This window comes from Oryza sativa, chromosome 5 (genome assembly GCF_034140825.1).
Source record: "Oryza sativa Japonica Group chromosome 5, ASM3414082v1".
Classification (NCBI taxonomy): domain Eukaryota; kingdom Viridiplantae; phylum Streptophyta; class Magnoliopsida; order Poales; family Poaceae; genus Oryza; species Oryza sativa.
Window position 1 is genome coordinate 18,471,219 of NC_089039.1, and position 26,602 is coordinate 18,497,820.

Consider the following 26,602-nt stretch of genomic DNA (forward strand, 5'->3'; position numbering starts at 1 on the left):
TGTTTTTAGTGACAATATACTACTTTTAATTTAGAAGTAGTATATGCTGTTTTTTAAAGTTTGTGCCGATGATGACGTATATACTTTTGTTTAGTACATGGTAGTATATACTGTTTTAAGTTGGTTGTAGTATATACTGGTTTTTACTCAGTAATAGTATATGCAGTACTTTTTTTTAGCATTGGTATATACTGTTTTTTATTAGCAGTATATACTACTTATCAGTTTATAGTAGTATATTCTTTTCTTCAAGCTAGCGTCGGTATATACTGCTTTTTATTTACTGATAGTATATACTGTTTTTTATTTACTGGCAGTATATACTGTTTTTAAAGTTAGTTTTAGTATATACTGTTTTTCAATTAGTAGTAGCATATGCTATTTTTAAGTATGTATCGGTATATGGTGCCTTTTAATTAGTAGTAGGCATGGGATTGCCAAGCACACGAGTTTAACCATGAACCAGAAGTATCAATCTCTGATTAAGATTTATAAACAAAATCACTGTTACATTCAGAATCGTGTAAAATAAACTTAATGCTCTAACAGGATACTGAATTCTGAATGAACAGTATCAGTGCTTCTTTTCCCGATCAAAACCAGGAGATCAAGAACGAAACATAACAATAAAGCGGAGGTAGGCCTAATGCGGACCATGGATTAATTTGTTTAGGTAGATCATGGATGTGGCTCATAGAAAAGAATTCAGAATCTCTGGATCTCCAGATATTGTTTCTCCAGACTGGCACCAAAGGTCCAAAGGCATGGATGACCGGGCATGCGAACAGCGCGTGACAGGAGACGATCGAGGATGCTTCATGATAGATCAACGTTGTCACCTAGGAATCAACGACACAGCACAGCTTGATTATGGTGGGTCGCCGCCGTCGTCGCAGACCATATGCAGCCAGGTCGATGGATCGACGCCCAGGAAGTGCCGCGATGGACGATGGCACCAGGTCCAGAAGCAAGATCGACGCATCAAAAACCAAAATGTTTGCAAGTCGTTTTTGGGAATGAATGCTCTGCTGCTATGGAGACTTTAACAGGGAAACAAAAGGGAAACTCTTCATCTGCAATAAAAGCATATAAAATTGGAAGGATTAAACCGTCGCCGGGTAGATCCGATGGATCAACACCGTCACCTGGTAATCACGGTAGCAATGGCCTGTTGATTGGTCGACGACGTCTCAGAACCTGCCGATGGATTCACTGAGAAGAAAACGCCGCCAGGGCCAGGGGACGCCGTCGCCTAGGTGGCCCATGGGCAACGTTGTGAGCTGCTGTCGCTTCATTCTCGATGATGGGGCGCCGGCGCTGTCGCCGTCCGCCGAGGAGGAGGGAGGCGGATCAGGATGCCAGATGGATACGAGAGCGAGCAGCCGCCGTGGAATTTATGCGAGCAGTTTTCCGATCCGATTAGTGTGGGATAATTATGGGGTTATCACACGGTATTTTTTTTTCAAATACTAAAATTGAAACGGGTTTACTCGTACAACCCGATAGCATGGCTCGATCGGTGCTAGCTGGGATGAACGGTGGATAAGAGCAGGTGTATGTATATGTATGTATATGTATATGTATGTGTATATATATGTATGTATATGTATGTATATATATATATATGTGTGTGTGTGTGCACATATATATACATATACATACATATATACATATACATATACATATACACATATATATACATATATATACACATATATATACATATATATATATATACACACACATATACATATATATACACACACACATATATATATATATATAGAGGATACCCATATGGGACTCCATGGTGTCCGGGCTCCAAGGTATAAAACACACAAATTCTCTTAAATTTTTAAAAATTTTTAAATTGTGAGTATATACCTATGTATATGAATTTGATTCATACAAATACCTAACAACAAAACAACTCAAACTCAACTTTATTTCACAATTCATTATTACATACCTAACGAATTATATGTTTGGATGTTATATACCTAGAACCAAAATCTAATAAAAAAAAAAGTTCAAACTCAGTTCAAACTTGTTTGAACTTGTTAGTAAAGAAGTTAATGTTCACATCTAAACATTTAAAAAAATTTCATACTCATTCAAATTGGGTATATACGTAATTTGAATCTTGGAGCCCATACTCCATGTAGCACCAGTTAATTTACCTATGTGTATATATATGTGTATATATATATATATATATGTATATATATATATATGTATGTATGTATATATATATATAAATAAGTTAGATATAAAGTTGCATGTATTATTGTAATACTTATATAAGTTATATTATAGTTATAGTATAGTTAGATATAAATTTGAAAGTTTCTCCTATTTAGATAATAACTGAAGCCGTGATGATAATATGCATGCATTTACCAATAGTGATATGATGTGAAATTATGAAATTATTAGCTATAGGTCTATATCTAGCTAGCCACTTGGTGCACCACCGTGTCAAACTCAAATTCTCGATGATATACTTATCTCCTGTCTTCACTAGATTTTGGGTGTCCACTTGGTCTCCAAACTGCTCCATAAATTATATACCATTATTTTCTGTTATATATTAGAAAAAAACCGAGTTCATAATATACGGTTACAGTTTCGCGGGACAAAATTTTATATATGATTTTTATATGTCCAATCTAATTATTTAGAAACATTGTTGCTACTCAAAGTTTTAAAAGTGTGACTAATTGATGAGATATCCAAACCGAAGTATTTGTAATGGGAGGTAGTAATATTGGGGCAGGACATCGCACAAGTTGGTACTTGATGCTCTACATTTTCTTCCTTGCATTAATGCCTGTCATTTTCTAATGACATTATTGGAAGAGAAAATTATCTACAAGTGTCGTGCCTTGCATTAGTGCCCGTCATTTTCTAATGACATTATTGGAAGAGAAAATTATCTGCAAGTGTCGTGCGTGTGTTTGTCCAGATTAGTTGTGCTAGGATAGATCACATCTTATCCTAAATTGATATTTTTTGAGATGAAGGGACAAGTTATTAATAATGTATTATAAATAAATTAATGGTGAAAGAATAATGTTTTTTTACAGAAGGATATTTTTTTTTGTCCTTCAACTGAATATATGTAGCCCTTTTAAATTAGGAACTTTCAAATAATCAAATCTGGAATTCGCTCATATGGAGATTTAAACTCAGGACCTTATAGTTAAAGTGCTACTCATGTCATTACCAACACTAAACTACGTGCCCTTTGAATAATGTTGAAGACCATTTTTTTAGAAAATGGGACCATGTTCTTTAGGGAACGACGGCAGGAGATCTGCCGGAATTTAATTAGAGGAAAGCACACAGTTCAGAAGTTACAGGGGGAAAACAAAGAAGAGCAAAAGGACAAAAGAAAAATGCTAGAGGAAAGATAGGAGCTAATTATGGGGGTTGAAAAGCCGAGCGTCTCAGGTCGAGCTCCTGCTGTACTATCCTCGCGATGCAGTTCTCATCCGATGAGATGCTTTGGAAAATTCTTCTGTTTCTTTCCAACCAGACATTCCACCACGTGGCGAGGAGAGATCCTCTAACTTTGGTTTGGAGGGATTTAGGGTACAGCTGATTGAGGCCGGTCCACCAGGCTCCATTGTCATCAGAAAGTGGGACCATGTAACAAGCTATTTGAAACCAGAGGGAGTATATTCAACAATTCTGGAACCTTGAAATTCATCATAGGAGGTTGGCACCCTGAGTAATCGTAGGAGTACCACCCGCGCGACCGGCCTTACACCTGGTGGAGACAGATCAGGCTCCTTGGAGAGGAGGAAGCAGGATCTCTACGCTAGGGGCATTTTTTCACAATCTTCATTGAAGCTTTCATAATAATGTCGATGCAAGTTGTTTTGAATCAGTCCAAGACCATACATCTGAAATTCTGAATCGAATCGTTCCCACAATTAACTGAGATAATGGCACTAAAACATACAGAAAATTTTAGGATGCATGCACTTAGCTAGTCGATATGATATCAACAGCTGTTAGCCACTCGGTACAGCACCCTGTCAAGCTTGCATTCAAGCTAGATGAATGAATCCATTTGCTAATTTTCCCATCCGGAACAGTGATTACGGAAAACGGAGTGATCCATCTGGAACAGTGATTACGGAAAACGGAACGATCTATTAGCGCATGATTAATTAAATATTTGCTATTTTTTTCAAAAATGGATTAATTTGATTTTTCTAAGCAACTTTCGTATATAAACTTTTTTAAAAAATACACTATTTAGTAGTTTGAAAAGCGTGCGCGCGAAAAACGAGAAAGAAGGGGTGGGAAGAGGGGCATCCGAACACACCGTTCACAGCACCCTAGCAAGATATTGAAATGCACAAGTTGTTACATTATTATCGTTACATTTATGTGTGCCATACTGTCATTTTCTATTGACATTGTGCCAATGAAAGAGGGAATTTCCTGGACATGTGCGTATTACTGCTAAAGAGATATTTGGTGAAGCGAGTTCTGTTATGATTGGGTTTATGCAACAATGCAGCGAATGCTCATTGTACTTTCACTGGATTTATTGTGATAATCTATAAAGTAATAGAAAAAGTAGTCTCCACGTCCGCTCTCACGGTCTAGAAAATCCCACGTTAATTAAAATAAAATAAGAAAAAAAGAAAAAATAGAAGGGTATTAGGATTAGGTTTTGTGTAAACGGAAAAAAAACAAGAGTAAACGGACAAAAAAAAAGTTGGAAACGAAAAAAAAAATCCAATCGGACAAGAAAGATAAAAAGTGAAAACGGACAAAAAAAAAACAAGAAATTCCAATATTAATCTCTACTTCCGTTGTCCGTGTAAAGAAAAGGGCGAAAAAAAAGTCTGAGCGACAAGGAAAAAGGAAACACCATCCGGAAAAGAAACCGGTGGAAAAAAAGCCGGCTGTAAAAGAAACTAAAAAGGTGGAAAACAATCCGATCTGGATGCAACCGAAAAAAAAAACAAACGCCGTAAAAAAAAGCCAAAATAAACGAAAAAAATCCGATCTCTACTCAAAACGAAAAACGGAAAAAAAGGAAACGCCACAGTAAAAAAAGAGAAAAATTCCCATGGAAAAAACGGTGAAAAAAAACGCCGTCTGTAAAGAAAATAAAAAAAGTCGGATCTGGATGAAAAAAAAAGGAAAAAAAACACCGTCCAAAAAAGCCAAAAGAAAAGGAAAAAAATATCTGATCTCTATGTCCCTAATACCTACTATTATAAAAATTAAATATATTTTTACCGGTATTTTGGTACGTCATCTGTGTTTAAATCGGTTTTAATTTTATGTTTCCATTTTAATCTATATCTCTACTTAAAATAAGAAATTTCTGTCGTATGTAGAAAAGAAAGAAAAAAAAGTCCGACACAAAAAGGTAAAATAAAAAATAAAAAGTCCGACTCAACGAGCGATAAAAAAAAAGCTTCTGATGTAAGTAAAAAAAAGCATCTCATCGTAAAAAAACGTCCGACTCAAAAAAGTAAAAAAAGAAATAAAAAGTCCGACTCAACAAGCGATAAAAAAAAAGCTTCTGTTGTAAGTAAAAAAAACATCTCATCGTAAAAAAATATTGTCCGACTCCCGTAGAAAAAGGAAAAAAAGTCTCCCAGTAAAAAAAAAGTCCGCTTGTATTTTTAGCACAGGGTATTTTTTTTTCCGATTTTTGTTGCACGCGAAAGAGTTTTGTATGCTCACACGCAAGTCTTTTGGTTTTTTTTCCGGCCTTTTTAAGCCGATCTATTCACCGCGCGCCTCCCGGGCGCCTTTGGTTTTTTTTGTCAATTTTTTTCACCAGTTTTTTCTACCGTGCGCTTTTTGTTTTTCTCATCTGGTTTTTTAATCCGATCTGTTCGCCGCACGCCTTCCGACTTGAATCTAGCACTCCGTGTCACCGCCATATTGATTGTACGTTTTCTCCTCCAATTTGATTGAAAAATCGATTCCCCATTCCTCTCTCATCTTTTTCTCCATGATTTTCCTTTCGATTCGGCTTTAATTTGAAAAAGCGAAAAATAGAAGGGTATTAGGATTAGGTTTTTGTGTAAACGGAAAAAAAAAACAAAGATAGGGTGTGGTTTTAAATGGACAAAAAAAAGTTGGAAATGGAAAAAAAAATTTGGAAACGGACAAGAAAGATAGAAAAAAGTGAAAACGGACAAGAAAAGTAGAAATTCCAATGTTAATCAAGTAAAAAAACCATTGGGTCATAATAGATCCAGATTATAACATTTTAGATTTAATATAGGGTGTGTTTAGATTCTAAAAAATTTTGGCGAAAAACATCACATCAAATATTTGGACATATGTATGGAGCATTAAATGTGGACGAAAGAAACCAATTGCACACTTTGCATGTAAATTGCGAGACGAATCTTTTAAGCCTAATTATGCCATGATTTGATAATGTGGTGCTACAGTAAACATTTGCTATGACGGATTAATTAGGCTTAATAAATTCGTCTCGCAGTTTACATGCGGAATATGTAATTTATTTTGTTATTAGACTACGTTTAATACTTCAAATGCGTGTGTCTGTATACTTCAAAATTTTTACACCTAAACAACTAAACACGGCCATAATAGTTATATAACTAATATAAATCTTTTCTTTTACGGAAGCTTAAAGTAACTATAGAAATCGGAGTAAAAAAAGCTTGAGATGGAAACGACCAAATAAACCACATGCACAAAGTTTATTTCTAATTTAACCAATTGGATTAAGAACTAATGCATTAACTTATTTAAGTAATAATGGCATGTTTAGATCCGCTGTCAAGTTTTTTCACCCTATCACATCGAAAGTTTCTAAATTTCTCGCGAAACTAGGGATAGGAATGGTCCGGGCTGACCCACCGGCCTCATTGGCCCGTCCGACAAAATTGAGTCCAATAGGTAAGTAGGTCGGTCCAAAACCCAAAACATTGGTTCTAATGGGTAAAAAATATTGAAATAAGAGTTTACAATCTATATAAAAATACAATTTAAAAAAAAGAAAATTTGGAATAGAAAATAAGGAATATTAGTAGCTAGCCGCGTAGTTTGCGCGGGCCACCATGCTAGTTTCAGTTATTTTCATCCATCTGGCTCTAGCTAGGGTGCCTCACCGATGTGCATGTCTTACAATACTCATGATTGATTATTCTTTGTATAGTTTTTACCGAAAAAACTGCTAGCCCACTTGTTTCTTTTCATTCAATTATTATGCGTGTCGCACTACAGCATCTTGTGTGTGTGCCTTGGATGCTTTCTCGCAAGATTCAAAGACTTAACTAGTAGTACCAGCTAGACGCTATACTGACTCCTCAATTCACCATTGTCCTCCCATCCATACTGTTCTACCATTACTCCTTTCATCCCTGGGATCTGAGCCATGGCAGAGTTACTCTCAGCTCTTCTGCCTGCCCTCCTCAAGAAAGCTGGTGAGTCTATCTCAACGGAGTTTGCCTTCATTGGGGGTATTGAGCGCAAGTGTTCGGAGCTGAAAACCTCGCTGCTCGCTATCAACCAAGTGATCTATGATGCCGAGGAGCAGGCGTCCAAGAAGCCTGCTGTGAAGTCCTGGATCGCCAAGCTGAAGATGGCTGCCTGTGAGGCTGATGATGCCCTTGATGAGCTGCACTACGAGGCGCTTCGCAGCGAGGCGCTCCGTCGTGGGCACAAAATCAATAGTGGCGTAAGGGCTTTCTTCACTTCTCATTATAATCCTTTACTGTTCAAGTATAGGATAGGAAAGAGACTCCAGCAGATAGTTGAAAAGATTGATAAGCTTGTTTTGCAAATGAATCGATTTGGGTTCCTAAATTGCCCCATGCCAGTGGATGAGAGGATGCAGACCTATTCCTACGTTGACGAGCAGGAAGTTATTGGAAGGCAGAAAGAAAGAGATGAAATCATCCATATGCTTCTAAGTGCCAAGAGTGACAAATTGCTAATACTTCCTATTGTTGGGATAGGAGGATTGGGCAAGACAACTCTTGCACAGCTGGTCTTCAATGACGTGAAAGTGAAAGCACATTTTCAAAAGCATATGTGGGTTTGTGTCTCAGAGAACTTCAGTGTTCCTGATATTGTCAAGGGGATAATTGACACTGCAATTGGGAATGATTGTGGACTGAAGAGTGATAACCTGGAATTGCTACAACAACGTCTCCGGGAAGAACTGAGCCAAAAGAGGTACCTCCTTGTACTAGATGATGTTTGGAATGAAGATGAACAAAAATGGGAGGCTCTAAGAACATTGCTTTGTTCCTGTAAAATGGGAAGTGCGGTGGTTGTCACTACCCGAAATTCGAATGTTGCGTCAGTCATGGGGACAGTTCCTCCATTGGCTCTAGAACAACTTAGCCAAGAAGATTCCTGGACTCTATTCTGTGAAAGAGCGTTCCGTACAGGTGTGGCCAAGTCTTGTGAGTTTGTCGAGATTGGTACAAAAATTGTTCAAAAATGTTCTGGAGTCCCATTAGCAATAAATAGTATGGGAGGCCTGCTGAGTAGAAAACATAGTGTAAGGGATTGGCTGGCGATCCTTCAAAACAATACTTGGGAGGAAAATAACATACTGACAGTCCTATCATTGAGCTACAAACATCTACCTTCTTTTATGAAACAGTGCTTTGCTTTTTGTGCTGTATTCCCAAAGGACTACGAGATTGATAAGGATGATCTAATACATCTGTGGATATCAAATGGATTCATTCCATCTAAAGAGACCTCGGACATAGAAGAAACTGGGAACAAGGTTTTTCTGGAGCTTCTTTGGAGATCATTTTTCCAAAATGCGAAGCAAACTCGGTCCCGCAAGGAAGAGTACATATATGGGTACAAAGATGTAACTACATGCAAAATTCATGATCTTATGCATGATCTTGCAGTTTCTATAAGCGGGGATGAGTGCTATACTTTGCAAAATCTTGTTGAAATAAATAAAATGCCGAAGAATGTCCATCATCTAGTTTTTCCGCATCCGCACAAGATTGGTTTCGTGATGCAGCGTTGTCCAATTATCCGAAGTCTATTTAGTTTACATAAGAATCGTATGGATTCTATGAAGGATGTCAGATTCATGGTGTCCCCTTGTAGAGTGCTTGGGCTTCATATCTGTGGCAATGAAATATTCTCAGTTGAACCAGCATATATGAAGCACTTGCGATATCTTGATTTATCCTCTAGCGACATAAAAACACTCCCTGAAGCGGTCAGCGCACTGTACAATTTACAAATACTAATGCTCAATAGATGCAGGGGCCTGACTCACCTGCCTGACGGCATGAAATTTATGATCAGCCTTCGCCATGTGTACCTTGATGGTTGTTCTAGTCTACAAAGGATGCCGCCGGGTCTAGGGCAGCTCAGCAGTTTACGAACATTGACAATGTATATGGTTGGTAATGAATCTGATCGTAGACTTCATGAACTCAAGGACTTAGAACTTGGGGGCAAGCTACAAATACATAATTTGCTGAAGGTAACAAATCCGTTACAAGCAAAAGAAGCCAACCTTGAGAATAAGAAAAATCTTCAGCAACTAGCACTTTGTTGGGACTCACGAAATTTCACCTGTTCACATAGTCATTCTGCAGATGAATATTTGCAATTATGCTGTCCTGAAGAAGTGCTGGATGCTCTTAAGCCTCCCAACGGATTAAAAGTTCTAAAGCTAAGGCAATATATGGGCAGCGACTTTCCAATGTGGATGGAAGATGGTGTGACACTACAAAATATTGTTAAACTCAGTTTGAGAGGCTCTGTAATGTGTGTCAAACTCCCACCAGTGTGGCAGCTTCCCTTTCTTGAAGTTCTCCGTCTCAAACGAATGGAGAGGTTGAAATACTTGTGTTACAGGTACCCCACTGATGAAGAATATGGCAACCAATTAGTGGTATTTCAAAAATTAAAATTATTGTCACTAGAATGGATGGAATCCTTAGAGAACTGGCATGAATATGACACTCAACAAGTGACATCAGTTACTTTTCCAAAGCTGGACGCCATGGAAATTATAGACTGCCCAAAACTGACAGCACTGCCTAATGTTCCGATTCTTAAGTCTTTAAGTTTGACAGGAAACAAAGTACTGCTGGGGTTAGTGTCAGGTATTAGTAATCTATCATATCTGTATCTCGGTGCAAGTCAAGGGAGTTCACGGAGGGTAAGAACACTATACTATATCTATAATGGAGAACGTGAAGGAAGCACTGATACAAAGGATGAGCATATTTTGCCCGATCACTTGTTGTCATGGGGTTCACTCACTAAACTACACCTACAAGGATTCAATACACCAGCACCAGAAAATGTGAAGAGTATAAGTGGTCACATGATGTCTGTGCAAGACTTAGTCCTGTCTTCTTGTGATTGCTTCATCCAACATGAAGGATTACAGTCACCACTATGGTTCTGGATATCATTTGGATGCCTACAACAATTAGAAATCTGGTACTGTGATAGCCTCACCTTTTGGCCAGAGGAGGAGTTCCGAAGCTTGACTTCTTTAGAAAAACTCTTCATTGTAGATTGCAAAAACTTCACGGGTGTACCACCTGACCGACTGTCAGCAAGGCCCTCTACAGATGGAGGCCCATGTAATTTGGAATACTTACAGATTGATCGCTGCCCCAACTTAGTGGTATTCCCTACAAACTTCATCTGCCTACGGATCCTTGTGATAACTCACAGTAATGTACTTGAGGGCCTGCCTGGAGGATTTGGTTGCCAGGACACTCTAACAACTCTCGTAATTTTGGGTTGCCCAAGTTTTAGCTCCCTGCCTGCCAGCATTCGGTGTCTTTCAAATCTGAAAAGCCTAGAACTGGCAAGTAATAACAGCTTAACCTCCTTGCCTGAAGGGATGCAGAATCTAACTGCTCTCAAAACACTACATTTTATTAAATGTCCTGGTATAACCGCTTTACCAGAAGGTCTCCAGCAAAGACTGCATGGCCTCCAAACGTTCACCGTTGAAGATTGCCCTGCTCTGGCGAGGAGATGCAGACGTGGGGGAGATTATTGGGAGAAAGTCAAGGACATTCCTGATTTACGAGTGACAAGTGAGCCGCGCCCTGTCTGGCAAGATGCAGCCAGAACCATCATTCCTAAATGCTTGAACGCTTGGCAAAGAAGAGCATCAAGTTCTGGGCAGCCAGACAATTAATTTATACTACAAAGGTGCACACTGTTGTCCCTCATTCTCTCTTTCTTACCCTTGCCTTGCCTTGCTTAGGTAGGGTTCCCTTCCAATCCGAACCCATCCGGAAGACCTTCGCCCCCCCGAGATGCCGGTTCTTTGCCTGGTTGGTCGCAAAAAGGCGCTGCTGGACGGCGGACCGCCTGCGTTCTAGGGGGTTGCCTCACCCAGATAGATGTGTCCTTTGTGATCAACATGAAGAAACTATTGATCACATCTTGATCGCTTGCCCAGAGTCTCGCCAACTTTGGTGGGTAGTCCTTTCCAGCATTGGTCTACCGCAATGTCTCCCCCTGAATGAAGACTCCTTCTATCTCTGGCTTTGCAACTCCCGCCTTAAAGTGGGAGCGGCTAGCAGAAGGGGATTCGACACAATTGCAACTCTAACTGCATGGACAATCTGGAAAGAGAGAAACAATAGGGTTTTCAACTCTCAGCAAAGGCCCTGGTCAGAGATAGCCCGAGCTATGGCGGCGGAAGCAACTCTCTGGCGGTTGGCACACGCGGCGTTACCGGTGCTGACCATTTAGATCTTGGTTTAGGTCGTTTCCTTATGCTGGCGCGAGAATAGGCTTAAGATCTTTGGGTCCTTCTCCTGTCTTCCCGTCCCCCTCTTATTTTCCTGTTTGGCTTCATGTAAATACTCTTTATTTCTCTTAATTCAAAGATGCGCATCTTGCGTATTCCCAAAAAAAAGTTTTACATACCTGGGAGCTACGAAACCATTTGTTGCTCCAAACTACTAAGTTCTTTGTTGCTGCTTTTATCAATTCAGACATTGTTTAATCGAATGAAGTGCACTACTCTGTTTGAAGGAACTTGGGCATCAAGCCTCTCATGTTTAGAAATTTTGCAGGTACCTACGCTGAAACATTGTTGAAACAGAATGTGTCTTAAGTGAATGAAGTGCATTGCATTTCTCTGCTCGCAACGTATATCTTGACCTGCTGGGATCAAGGCCTTTTTGTAACAATGTACAAATTGTGGATATACTGATATTGATTGGAGTTCCACTGCTCAACACTGATTGTGTGATTTCGAGGAATTCCCTCTTTCTTGTCGGAGTTGCCAAATATATTTCTACATCTGACCCAAAGGATATGGGGTTCTGTGTAACATCTGATAAACAATAGGTGGTGCATACTTCTTTCCACCAAGTGAACCAAACAAAGGTGTGCTCCCTGATACATTTTTTATAATTTCCCCCAATATATTTCGCTAGAATTATCGTAATTTTGTTTATATGCATTCATTTTCAGCATATTCAGGTATGCCAGTGTTTGTGGATTAATCCTGCTTCCGAATCTTGTGCTGTTTCTTAGATCTGGAGACCTGGAGTTCTGAAGACTTACCATGAATCTTTCGCTGGGGACCTGGAGCTGGTGCCGTGCAAGCCCGAGGTCGTGAGGGGGCTACGCTATGGTTCGCTGCTTCTCGCTGGCCATGACCGAATAGCCACAATGATGTGTGTTTGAATGGTGGCCGGTGATGAGGAAGAACTATGGGAAGCAAAAAGACGTTGATGTTGCGGTCGTTCTTGTTTGTTGGTAAGATTTAGAAGGAGCACAACGCGCACGTATTTCAAAAATGTTTCATATCCACCGGTACAAGTTCTTAACGCTATTTGGAAGGAATTCTTATTTCTTGGAAAATAACAGACTTGTTTTCGTAGCTCGATCGACGGCTTTTGTCTTAGTTGTAAATGTTGTAGCCGTTTGTTGTTGTGTGTAATGCCAGTTGGCTTTATCAGGGTCAGGTACGTTATTGAGTGATTTGTTATTCTGATTTACCTTCCGTGGCATTATGTGATGTGGTTGGATCACTTTATTCCTGTTTTCTCGATCAGCATTCTTCTACAGCTCCGACGGAAAATAATAATATATATACAAGAAAAACATGATATTTTACATCCTTGATATTCTCTACCTCATCAATACTTTTAGTTAAGATTGAAGTTTCCGAAAAATATGTCCAGCTTATCTCAACTGCGCCACCCATGTTAAAAAAAAACGGATTTGCTAGAAAACTTTCACAAATTTTCTGGTCCCAAAACTTTCAGATTTATGACCATCGTATCGTCTCGAGAGATTTGTCCATAAAATAAATTGTAAGAAAATTTTTTTCACACATATTATACATAAGATTTCATTGTTATCTAATCAAACCGTAGTTAAATGCAAGTTTTATATAAACTATATGGTATGTAGTTACAATATAGTTACAATATAATTACAATACAATTATACTAGTGTTATAGTTTTTAACTTAAAAAAGTTTGCGGTGGTTTTTAGGGCCTGTTCACTTTGACGAAAAAAAAAATTACCAAATTTTGGTATTGCCAAAATTTTGGCAATTTCGGCAACTTGCTAAAATTTTTGCAGGATTTCTTATATAGTTACCAAAATTTGGCAACGAACTAAATGTAGCTATTTTTTTTAACAATTTTATCAAAATTTGGTAATGTTGAAAATTGTATTAAAGTGAACAGGCCTGTGATACTCCCAAAACGAAATAACCCAATCTTACACACATCTGTCATCAAGATCCGTGCGCCTAACCCTCAGAGAGTCACACCTCAGTCGAAGCTCGAAACCATCTGCATCCTCCTCGTCTCCACCCGGGCCTCCCCAGTCCCCTTCTCCTCCCGGCGAGGCGGCGGCCGTCGGCGAGGCCGCCTCCGCCTCCGACTTCAGGCAGTGGGAAGGAAAGAAGAGCTTGGAACGGAGGAGGCGGGAGCTGCCTCCGCTCCGACTCTCCGAGCCATGGGGACCTCAGCCCAGGGAGCCGGACATCCGGAAGCAAATCGATCGATGACGGTGAGCAGTAAGGTTTACTCCCCCCACCTCGTTTCTAGTACCAACTATGCTCAATCGTATTGTCAGTTTCTTCTAATCACTTTGGATATGGATCACTTCGACCCCTTGATCTGGGCATGCATGTAGTGATGCTTGGATTATGCAGGGTTTCCGAAACTTCTTGGCTTAATTTTAGTAGGCCTATTTTATTTTTTTAAAAAAAAGAAACTGTGCAGTGATGTTTGAGCACCTGGAAACACCTTTTTCCCCCTATTATCCTAATTTTATCGTGTGGCTGATCTGATCCTAGATTTGTTGATTCAGACTTAATGCTGTTCTGCTTCCATAGTCCAAATGCTGCGTTGTTCATCAATGGCCCTTGTATCTAATGTGGGCTCTCCCTTTTTTTTTTCTCTCTGCTTTATCTAGTACCCCAAGTGCAAACCTAGTAGTGCAATTTAATTCCAGTTTCTTTGTTGTTCTGAAAAGTGTAGAGACACATATAATTGTAGTACTGCAATTTGAAGTTGTCATGGCCACGCTGTTCCATTTTGTAATAATACTAGTCTTCAGTATTGACAAGTAATCCTGTTGGGCATACAACTATGCAACTACTTTATACCAACACAAGTATTATGTACATATACCTGTATATTAGTACCAAAAGTTTATTATGGGTTTATATTCTTTGGAGTTATAAGCGTAGGTTCAGATGCTCATACTGTTCATTATTTTTATGAATCTCTATCGTTTGTCAATGCCTAGCAATGCTATTTTTGATAGCTGTCTGTGATTATGGTTTCAGCTTAAAGAGCTTGAGAAGTTGGGTCGTTAAAAAGCTAGTGACCAGTCAGTCAGTGAAGGAAGAGGTGCTAAAACCTGGTGATCGTGTCTTGAAAGATAAATAGGGATCTCGGTAAGTGTACCTGATGATAAGAAGTCATGTTTTGAGCTTCAATGCATGTGATGCAGTGTTTATATCAGATGTTGATATTTGACAATGACATGAACAAATTATTTTGGTTTCCAAGTTCTCCTTCTCAATCTGTTGCTCCTGTTTTCATTTTGTTGCAGTTCATATCCTTGTGCAATTCTAATACATGACATCTGCTATTATTGAGGAAACCAAATTCAAATATATCAGTTTTGTTTATTTTATCTGAAATTTCTGCAAATTGTTCATTTACTAAATGTACATATTGGATCTTATGTTTTGTGGACTTAGAGAAATATTTGTATGCTTGTTTCTGTCCATAAGCATTAGGGTCCTGAAATGTACTTTCTTCTATAAGACTTCCTGGCTCCTTTTTTGTTCAGGTATTTAAAGGGAAACAAACTTACTGTGAGACATTCCCCTGGAGCTTGGGAACATGTCTAAATTTAGCTACCTGTAAGTGATATTTCTCTTGTGTAGAAGATGTTTTTGGAACTCCAGTTGATGTGGAGCACTATACGAGGTTTGGAAACTTTTATCCATGCAGGCAAATTAATGGCATGAATTAGTGGGGCAACAATTCCAACTTATCAAACTTGAAATAGCTTTTTTGAACTGTATGGACTTATCATGCAAATGTTTGTTCTGTGCAATTTGTTGACCAACTTCTCTGAACAATTTTGTAAGTTAGGAAGTGATCCCAACTGTCGGTCTGCTCTAGCGAACCACTAGTACACAAAGATTACAATACATGTATAGGAATTACACAACACATGTATAGAAATTTCACAAGTTAAGAATATCTGGGCTGAGAAGACAGGACTGAAGTGAAGGGCTATCAACCGTAGGTTGCACATCTAGTGGCAGCAAAAAAGTGACTGAAATTTTGTAAAATTTCAGGTGATTGAAATCTAGATTCCCCTGTGTAGCATATATGATCCCTTACTATTAGGAATACTTTGACATATATGTACATATTGTATTGAATTGTCTCTTTCCTTGTATTCTCCTCTAATTGAGGATCATGTACATGTGCTTCCTATATCAATGCATGGCCACCCCTCCCATTGGGTGTGAGGTGTTCTCCCCATTCCATTCTACATGGTATCAGATTCCAAGTTTTCTCCTCTTCTAGTACTGCTCTAGCGCCGCTTCCTCTGGTCGCTGCGTCCACCGAGCGCTGCCGCCTCCCTGGCTGCTGCGCCCCTCCTCCCTCACCATGTCCACTTCCTCGGCTACCTCCGCTGCCACCGACTCCTCTACGGCGTCGTCTTCCACCTCTACCGTCGCCCCGGTGTTCATCAACCCGTATGCGACTGTCGCCGTCAAGTCCCATGTTCCAATCTCTCTCGAGCTTCGTAACCCCAACTACAACAAGTGGAAGGCCTTCTTCCGCTCGATGTGTGGGAAATTTGGTCTCCTCGATCATCTTGACGCTGCTCCTCCCGCCAACCCCGACGCTGCCTGGGAACAGGCCGATTGCTGCCTCCGCAGCTGGCTCTTCGGCTCTGTCGCCGACGACGTCCTCGACCTCGCCATGGAGCCCGATCAATCGGCTTGGGACTTGTGGATCTCCATCGACAACCTCTTTCAAGCCAACAAGGAGCCTCGCGCGATCTATCTGCATCACGAGTTCCACTCCATGACCCAAGGCGATCTCTCCGTCGCCGATTATTGTCAGTGCATGAAGACGGCGGTGTAGGATCAAGGAGGCCGACTAGAGGGGGGGTGAATAGGCGGTTTTAAAACTTAATGGCACTTAAACAAAACTAACCTAAGTTGCTAGGCAAGGTGAAGTGCAAGGTTAACTAAGCAACTAAGTTAAGTTTTGCAAACCTAGGTGATATGGGCTCAAATATGTCTCTATAAATGTAAATTGTACAAATGTAAATGCAACAAATAAATGAGACAAGAGACAAGGAATTTTTCACCAAGGCTCGGAAACTCGCCGGTTTCCTAATCCCTGTTAAGGCGAGCTCAACTCCACCGCTCAACCACGAAGCCACCGCACGCCCCCTTCGTCAAGGGGTGGGCAAGGTGGGAGCCGGCCCACGAAGAGGACTACCCTAGCCTCGATCACTAGGGTAGTTCTTCCTTCACTCCGAAGGTGGTGAACTCCAAACCACTCACAAACGGCGTTGGGCCTCCTCCACAATCTCCTCGGAGAGGTCACCGGGCAACACCTCCACAAGCCGTCTAGGAGGCGGCAACCTCCAAGAGTAACAAGTCTAGGATGCTTGCCAAGGATGATCAAGTGCCACACTAGCTATAACAATGAAGCAATGCACTTGGATGGGCTTAACTCACTCTATAACACCTCACTAGATAAACTAAGTACACAAGGGTGTGAGAGCTCTTGCAAGGGTTCAAGATAATGCAATGGAGTGCAAAAACCTTACCCTTGTTGCTGGGGAGTGGGTATATATACCCCCAACCATCAAAACTAGCCGTTGGAGTCGAAATCCCTAACTATGTGCTCTGCCGGTCTGTTGACGAAAAAAATCGAACACACCGGCCTGGGAGATCTGCTTAGCTCCAGTGCAGGTCCAAAGGTTGATGAGATGCGGGCGTGCCAGTCAGTTTGATCCTGCAACTGACAAGATATATAAACAGCAGATCAAATAGCCGATCGGCTGAACAGCCGATGGAGCAATCCCAGCCGATGCCGATACCAGCCGATAGTGATAGGGTTTAAGCAATCGGCTATATGTCCAATGTAGATAATGATATAAAGGCAATCGGCTGATGATAGTATAGTATAACAATAATATAATCCAGTATAAACCAATCGGCTAGCAATATGACATGATAAGCACTGATTCGAAGGTTAAAAGCATACATCGGCTGAAGGTCCGATGTCATAAAATCCATAAAATTAGATAAATCAATGAAACCTTTGTTGTCATCGGCTAAATCCAATTTATATATACAATCCTTATAAGCCGATGCAACGTCCAGATAACTCATCGGCTGAAACCCCGATGAAACCCTAATCGACAGCCAACAAGCAGGCTATAGATTATGGTTCTAAGCACGACTTATGAGGTCAAACTTAACTGATGTAGCCATAAGTATGAAAAAAAACACAATATCTAGACAATCAAGCCCTTGACTGATTTTCAGGGTGGTAGATGTCTAAGCTAATCTAATCTAGTAAAACAATTTAGCCGATACCGGCAAAAACCCTAAATTGAGAGACAACCGATAGAGCTAAATTGAGATACTAAGACTAGATTAACAAAGACATATGATAAATAGCCAGGCAAATATATTATCCAAACCAGAGCAATCCAAGAGGTCGAATGTACTGATGCAGCCTTGAACGACGCTGACGAAGATGATACAATTGCCTGATCCAACGGAACATTGGACTTACCCCTTCGCCGGAGATCGAACTGAACCGATGCAGCCCCGCGTCATGTGCCAATTTCCGCCGGATGATAAATAAAGTAGAAAAGGTAAAAGGTGGCGAAACGCCGAATTGTATTGATCTGTGGGGATAGTTTACAATGACCCCGGGTGTACATATTTATACCCATGGGTGGATACTAGTCCTTGTAGGACAAGAAAGAAACTTTTCTAAAGATAAAAGGAAAACATAAAGTCATAATCGGACACTAAACATACTTTCCTAAAGATAAAAAGGAAACTAACAGACTATTCCTAATTAATAGATACAATTGCCTTCTTCAGGACTTAATCCGAGTGTGGCAATCCGTGTGAAGCGCATTAACTCAACCCGATGACATACACCGAGTCATATTGTCAGATTCGGCTTAATCGGCTACCTTGTCCAACTCGAACTCGGCTGTCTTTGATCGTAGCCGATTTGGATTTCAGCCGAATCTTGCTCTGTTTCCGAAACGATCTTTGTCTACAATTCCGCATCGATCTAATCTTCTTCTTCGATACTCAGATTATCAAATTTGGTTGTTAACACGGTCAGACCGCCATAGAGTGGCCGGTCAGACTGGACTACTTTGTAATGGCTAGAAAACTAGCTGTTACAGGGCAATCATTGAGCCCACTCAACCTGGCCGGTCTGATCGCAGTGTAGTGGCCGGTCAGACCGTCCACCGCTCGGTCAGACCGTCGTCGGCTCGGTCTGACCGGTTGCGGCTCTGGCGGCTTTGTATCGCCACCGAAAACCAGACCAGTGCAACAGACCAGTGGGGCCGGTCAGACCGGCCTTACCACGCTGGTCAGACCGGCTAACAGCCCCGGTCAGACCGACCTAAGGCCCACGGTCAGACCGCATTTCACTTTTCAGCACAACCAACCGTTAGTAAAACGGCGATATCTCTTGACTCGGATATCGTAATTTGACGTTCTTGTACTCTATGGAAAGCTTATTCAAAGGGCTATCCAACCCATGAACAATCCATCCAAGAAACACAACTTTTCTCAGGGAGAAAGGGCTCACACTCCAAAAGATACTCCACCGGACAAAACCATATGAGGCTACCCAAACCTATAGGATGTGCCCACTTCTCTCTTTGTTTGGGACTTGAGAAAACTCACCACACTTGGCTAGACAAGCCCACTAAATGCACCTACATGCATATGAACTAATATGGCACAAGATCATCCACGTGCTCGCTTCATAGACCCCTCTTGATAGTACGGCGCCTATCTAGCAAATCCGGTCTACTCCAACCCATGAACAATCCATCCAAGAAACACAACTTTTCTCAGGGAGAAAGGGCTCACACTCCAAAAGATACTCCACCGGACAAAACCATATGAGGCTACCCAAACCTATAGGATGTGCCCACTTCTCTCTTTGTTTGGGACTTGAGAAAACTCACCACACTTGGCTAGACAAGCCCACTAAATGTACCTACATGCATATGAACTAATATGGCACAAGATCATTCACGTGCTCGCTTGATAGACCCCTCTTGATAGTACGGCGTCTATCTAGCAAGTCCGGTCTACACCAAACACCAAGACCGGGGAAAGACTACGAAAACATTCTTAGTTCAATTATACCTTTGCCTTGCGCCATCGAACTTGGGGTTAATGCTTGAGCCAAGATTAACACGTGATCATTCGCTTAAACCATGTTTATGTCGAGGTCTTGACCATCCTTTGTTAAGGCTTTCTTCTCATCACAATCTTGACTTCATTCTTGTCGACATGGCGATGTCCTTGGCTTGGTGACCATCAACCCATGGTATCATTCATTAGCCTCATCATAATTAGACCTATTCCTTTGCACGGCTTAAAGGAAAACATTAGTCCCAACAAATCGGTTGTCATCCTCCACTTGGTGACCAACTGGTTGCATATGAAAGATATGGATATGTTTGTTGAGTATTCATTAACATCACAAGTGTCATATACTCGTATGCAAGCTCAAGTGCAAAGATCCGATATAAATAATAGGTGAATAACATGGATCTAAAACATGCACAATAAATGTATAGGATTTGCTCCCCCTAAATATATGCATACAAAGAAATATACAAGAGAAGCAAGTGTATGCATAAGTAAAGAAGAACCAATGTGGTTTATCCTATACACATGGAGAATGCATGTAGCAATGACAAGACAAACAAAAACACATACCTTCATGATCTCCATGTTCTCAAAGTAAAGGAGACTAAATAAGATACGGCTCAAGTAAACATTAGTCTCATACTTATATAACAATAACATGGAAATCATATATATGAACCTATTAAAAAGTAGGAGATAAGAAGTGATACATATTGCTTTATCTCCATGCATTTCATCCTTGTCATGATTAAGGTCCATCTACCACATCTCATTATCGGGAAATAACCTAGTTGACAACTTATGTAAAAGAGAGGTTAATCCCATAAATATTGGTTTATCATCTATCACCAAAGCAACAATTATACAAATTGTTTAATCCAAGATCTTTCAATCTTTTCTCTCTTTTGTGATAGATAATAACTCGATATAAACAATATAGAGAGGTAAGATGAAAGATAATTTCAAATCAAGGTAGAGTTCTTATAATAAACAAAATATAAAATAAGCTCCCCCTCAAGAAGTGCATACATATGGATATGAAGGAACGCATATGCACATAATAGTCAATAAAGATCAATGAGGAAGCTCACACTATATTTTGGATCCACAAGAAAGACCAAGTTAGAATGTGTGAAGTTTAATACATACCTCTCATCATTTTTACTTTCATATCCAAATGAGACTAGTCAAAGAAAGGCTCATAAAAACGTTAGTCTCATATAGTTAGATTTGTCATTAATCACCAAAACCAAATTAAGGCACTTGAACTTACAAGCGGTTGATGCCCTCCGCGACGTCGGCCACCCCGTCACCGAGTCCCTGCTCGTCCTCAACCTCCTCCGTGGCGTCAACTCGCGCTTCACCAGCACGGCCGACACCATCGCGAGCGCCCCTGTCTTGTCGTCCTTCACCTCGGTGAGGAACACGCTAGTTCTCAAGGAGCTTTGCAACGCCAATTCCGTGCAGGTCCAGTCCGAGAATGCCCTCGTCACAGCCAACACCACCTACTCCAACTGCGCCAGGGGCACTTGCCACTCCTCTGGCAGCGGTGGGCAGCAGCAGAGCCGCGCCGGCGGCGGCAACGGCGGCAAGAACAAGGGCAAGAACGGCGGCCGCAACAACCGCAACTCCGGGGGCAACGGCGGCAGTGGATTCGGCGGCCACCATGGTGGACAGAACAACGGCGGCAACAGCTTCGGCACCAGCACTTTCTCCATCCCTGCTCCACGCTAAGCCGCACCATGGATGTGCTTCTTGCCCTGGGCAGGACAGCAGCAACCCTGGCGTGCCCCCAGCGCCAGGATACATGGGCCGTATCCTCAGGCCCACACTGCCTTCACCGGGCCATACTCCTCGCCGCCGCCTGCAGGGTCTGTCCAGCCGGCTTGGGACCAAACCGGCCTCGTCGCCGTTCTCAATCAAATGACGATTCACAGCCCCAATTCATGGGTTCTCAACACGGGTGCCACTTCGCACATGTCCTCCACCGATGGTATACTCGTTACTCGCCTCCCCAACTCACACACTTATATCACCGTTGGTAATGGTCACTCTATTCCGGTTGTTTGCCGTGGCACTTCCTTTCTCCCTATTGGCACCACTAGATTTGACCTTCGTCATGTTCTTGTTGCTCCCTCTGGTTCGCAATTTACTCTCCGTTCGTCAATTTACCCGCGACAATAAATGTTCCATTGAGTTTGACGAGTTTGGTTTTTCTATTAAGGACCCTCGGACCAGGCGCGTGATTCTTCATTGCAATAGCCATGGCGAGCTCTACACCCTCCTGGCCGCTGCACCTTCCATCGCCGCCCAGTGCAACCTCGCCACCTCCTCCACGTTATGGCATCGCCTCCTCGGTCATCCGGGTCCAATTGCCATCACCACTCTCCAACATTTATCCGCCATACCTCGCTCCAAGACAAATAATTCCCTTTGCCATGCCTGTCAGTTAGGGAAACACACTCGTCTTCCTTTTAATAAGTCCACTTCCAGTACCTCTTCTCCTTTTGAACTTGTGCACTGCGATGTATGGACTTCTCCTGTTATGAGCATTTCTGGCTTCAAATTTTATTTAGTGATGGTTGAAGATTTTACTCATTTTAGTTGGACGTTTCCTCTTCGCCACAAATCCCATGTTCATCGCCATATCGTTGAGTTCGTTGAGTATGCCCACACACAGTTCGGCCACCGCCTCAAGTGTCTCCAAGCCGACAACGGTACCGAGTTTGTTAATCACAACACCACCTCCTTCCTCACTGGTAGAGGTTCCCTGTTACGGTTCTCCTGCCCATATACTTCCCCACAGAACGGCAAGGCCGAAAGCATGATTCGCACCCTCAACAACTCTGTCTGCACCCTCTCCTACAAGCCTTCATGCCACCCTCCTATTGGGCCGAAGGTCTAGCCACCGCCACATACCTCCTGAACCGTCGACCATCGTCCTCAGTAAACAACTCCATCCCATTCCAGCTTCTTCATCGCAAGATTCCCGATTATTCCATGTTACATGTGTTTGGGTGTTTATGCTATCCTAACCTTAGTGCCACTGCTGCCCACAAACTTGCACCTCGCTCCGCCGTTTGCGTCTTTCTTGGTTACCCCTCCTCGCACAAAGGTTATCGATGCCTCAACATATCCACCCGCCGCATCATTATTTTGCGCCATGTCATTTTTGATGAGACAGTTTCCATTTTCGGGAGATCTTGTCGATGCTTCCTCTTTGGACTTTCTACTGCAGGGTGCTACTGCTCCTTCTGTGGTCGCTCCACCACTGGCTGGTGTTGAGCAGCCGCACGCTCCATTCCCTGTGAACGTCGAGCAGCGGCTGCCCACGGGTGCTCCCTCGGCTGAGGACGAGCACCTGCCCTACTACATGTAGCGCACCACACTGCGGGCGGGACGATGCCAAGTTCCATGCAGCCGGCTGCCGCGTCTCCATCTTCCTCAAGGAGGGCGCCGTCGTCACCAGCTGTCCGGCCGCCCACATCTTCTTCACGACCAGCCGGCACGTTGGAGCCATTCCCGTACCACTACCAACGACGACTGGCGCTGACTCCTCCGCCCCAAGTCGTCGCTCCGGCTGCACCCGCACCTCCTCCACAAGTCCACACCATGGTGACGCGCTCCAAGACCGGTTCTCTCAAGCCAGTGGATCGACTCGTGCTCTCGGTGTCCCACAACGCCATTTCTCCACTGTCGGCCAACTACCGCTCTGCCCTCGCCGACCCCAACTGGCGTGCTGCCATGGCCGAAGAGTTCAAGGCTTTGATCGATAACGGCACGTGGCGCCTCGTCCCTCGCCCACCTGGCGCAAACGTCGTTACCGGCAAGTGGATCTTCAAGCACAAGTTCCACTCCGATGGCTCGCTCGCCCGTCACAAGGCAAGATGGGTTGTTCGTGGCTACTCCCAGCAACACGACATCGACTACAACGAGACCTTCAGCCCCGTCGTCAAGCCCTCTACCATTCGTGTCGTCCTCAGCATCACCACCTCCCGCTCCTGGCCGATTAATCAACTTGATGTGAAGAACGCCTTTCTCCACGGCACCCTCGATGAGACGGTGTATTGCCAGTAGCCATCCGGCTTCATCGACCCCCCTGCTTCCGACGCTGTGTGCCTCCTCCAGCGCTCCCTCTACGGCCTCAAGCAAGCGCCTCGAGCTTGGTACCAACGGTTCGCTAGATATATTCGTCAGCTGGGTTTCATGCCATCGGCCTTCGACACATCGCTCTTCATCTTCCGGGACGGTGATCGCCTCGCCTACCTGTTGCTCTACGTCGACGACATCATCCTCACGGCCTCCTCTGCTGATCTTCTTCGCCACATCACGGCTCGGCTGCACAATGAGTTCGCCATGACGGATCTTGGTGACCTCCATTTCTTCCTCGGCATCTCTATCCGCCGCACACCCAACGGCCTCTTCCTGTCCCAGCGATAGTACGCCGTCGACCTTCTGTAGCGAGCCGGCATGTCTGAATGCCACCTCGGTTGATGCTCGCGCCAAGCTCACCGCCTCGGAGGGTGCTCCTGTCGCCGATCCTTATGAGTACAGGAGCCTCGCCGGTGCGCTCCAGTATCTCACCCTCACCCGTCCTGAGATCGCCTATGCCGTTCAACAGGTGTGTCTCTTCATGCATAACCCCCACGAGCCTCACCTCGCCTTGGTTAAACGCATCCCGCGCTACATCAAGGGCTCACTCTCCGCCAGCCTCCACATCGGTACCGGTCCGGTCGGGTCTCTGATCGCCTACTCCGACGCAGATTGGGCCGGCTGCCCCGACTCGTCGCTCCACCTCCGGCTACTGCATCTTCCTCGGCGACAACCTGGTGTCTTGGTCCTCCAAGCGTCAGACGACGGTCTCCCGATCCAGCGCCGAGGCGGAGTATCGTGCCGTTGCTCACGCGGTTGCCGAGTGTTGTTGGCTCCGCCAGCTACTCCAGGAGCTGCATGCTCCCATCTCCACCGCGACCGTCGTCTTTTGTGACAACGTCAGTGCTGTCTACATGACCGCCAACCCGATTCACCACCCCACACCAAGTACATTGAGATCGACATCCACTTTGTTCGGGAAAAGGTGGCTCTGGGACAGGTCCGTGTGCTCCATGTTCCGTCTACACATCAGTTCGCCGATATCATGACCAAGGGCTTGCCTGTGCAGTTATTTACAGATTTTCGGTCCAGCCTTTGCGTCCGTGAGCCTCCCGCTGCGACTGCGGGCGGGTATTAGGAATACTTTGCCATATATGTACAGATTGTATTGTATTGTCTCTTTCCTTGTATTCTCCTCTAATTGAGGATCATGTACATGTGCTTCCTATATCAATGCATGGCCACCCCTCCCATTGGGTGTGAGGTGTTCTCCCCATTCCATTCTACACTTTGAAACAAAGCATTAGATCATCAATAAAATTAGCAATGGTAGGGGAAATTTTTTTTAGTTGGCTGAGCTAGCTACCTGCCTTGCTCCCACAGCATGCTGTCTAACCTGGCCTTCCCCTGCTCCTTATCATGGTACCTCACGTTGTGCATGTGCGCGCATGGTTTCTTCCACATGTACATTAGGGCCATGTCGGATGCTGTTCTTGCACATTATCCTTTAATTTGTCACAATAAAAATCATGGGTTTTCCTTTGTCAGAGGATGTGAAATCAATGCTGTAACAGACAGGCAAAAGCAAGAAAAGGATAACCAGAGAGCTAAAGTAAGGAGCATAGTACTAACCTAAAGAAATACTCAAAGAATGGAATAGTACCGTGCCTTCCTGGTTGCCTAGGCTGGGACAACAAGCCAGCACGGCTCAACTCGGTCCAGCTAGTTTAGATAATGAGCTGTCTCGGCTTCTAAATGATCTCTCATTTATGCGAAAAAATAGGAATATAGGAAGTCCCCATCTTTATTTTGCCTCACCTTCTGCAGGATGTGTTGGTGTTGGATATCACTTTTTTTAAAAAAAAATTTTGCAATGATGCAATGTTCCTTTCCTGTGTGCAGGTTTCTTCCACATGTACATCAAGGCAGATGTAGGTATTCCATTTGGTGTTGTCACAACAAATTAAAGTTGGGAGAGCACCACCAATGTGAGGACCCGGCTTGTTTAATGGATGAATGAATTAACATGCACGTTTCTCAAACTTCTAAACAGTGAGATTGTTGCAAAAATATTCTATATATGAATTTCTTATGATATTGTTTTGAATCCATTTCCCATCTTCATAATAGTTATCTAATTCCTTTGTACCCTTGAATAGTTATTGGAAATCATTCAGTTATTTAGCTATTCGGCCATTCATTACAAAATAACATGCGGAAGAATTAATCCTGATAATACTCGATATGTGTGACCAACATGTGCTTGGGTATCCTCGATAGTTATCGGAAACAATTCACTGTACTCTGCAAGTCTTACGCACTTTAAACCAAGAATTATGCAACAGGGCGGTAGTAAGAATAGGGCAAAAAGGTAGACCGTGATCTTACCTCCATCAAGGTAATAGATTGTATCCTCCATTGGATCCTATTCTAATGGATGGCCAAAAAAAAAAAAAAACTTGAGCTCCTTAAAAACCATCCAAAAGTTTAACATACTTGGAAGAGAGTGAATTTCCAGTTTTAGTAACAAAAGTAGGAAGTTGATTATTTGCTTTTATGGAGAGTTCTGTTCTG

At 42.7% G+C, this 26,602-nt stretch overlaps 1 protein-coding gene and 2 long non-coding RNA genes across 8 annotated transcripts; 2 read left to right on the plus strand and 1 right to left on the minus strand.

The window, feature by feature from the left end:
* Positions 1-450: 450 nt before the first annotated feature.
* On the minus strand, positions 451-1,390 carry LOC136356485 (uncharacterized). Its single transcript, XR_010741337.1, has 2 exons — positions 1,146-1,390; positions 451-1,073 (listed from the first exon to the last, which is right to left on the minus strand). It is a non-coding gene; the product is annotated as an uncharacterized lncRNA (long non-coding RNA).
* Positions 1,391-7,265: 5,875 nt separating this feature from the next.
* LOC4338629 (putative disease resistance protein RGA4) lies at positions 7,266-12,995 on the plus strand. Of its 3 annotated transcripts, XM_066310449.1 has the most exons (4): positions 7,485-7,696; positions 7,839-11,187; positions 12,063-12,378; positions 12,529-12,995. In XM_066310449.1, the coding sequence occupies exon 2, from the start codon at positions 7,850-7,852 to the stop codon at positions 11,171-11,173; it is 3,324 nt and encodes a 1,107-aa protein (XP_066166546.1). In that variant the 5' UTR covers positions 7,485-7,696; positions 7,839-7,849; the 3' UTR covers positions 11,174-11,187; positions 12,063-12,378; positions 12,529-12,995. The 3 variants fall into 3 exon arrangements, with proteins under 3 accessions (XP_015640524.1, XP_015640523.1, XP_066166546.1); XM_015785038.3 differs by having other exon boundaries at positions 7,266-11,187; positions 12,466-12,995; XM_015785037.3 differs by having other exon boundaries at positions 7,266-11,187.
* Positions 12,996-13,776: 781 nt separating this feature from the next.
* Positions 13,777-26,236, plus strand: LOC9266929 (uncharacterized). Of its 4 annotated transcripts, none has more exons than XR_010741339.1 (4): positions 13,777-14,029; positions 14,807-14,917; positions 15,319-15,391; positions 25,931-26,236. It is a non-coding gene; the product is annotated as an uncharacterized lncRNA (long non-coding RNA). The 4 variants fall into 4 exon arrangements; XR_010741338.1 differs by lacking the exon at positions 25,931-26,236 and adding an exon at positions 15,483-15,939; XR_001545776.3 differs by lacking the exon at positions 25,931-26,236 and having other exon boundaries at positions 15,319-15,572.
* The last annotated feature ends 366 nt before the right edge of the window (positions 26,237-26,602 follow it).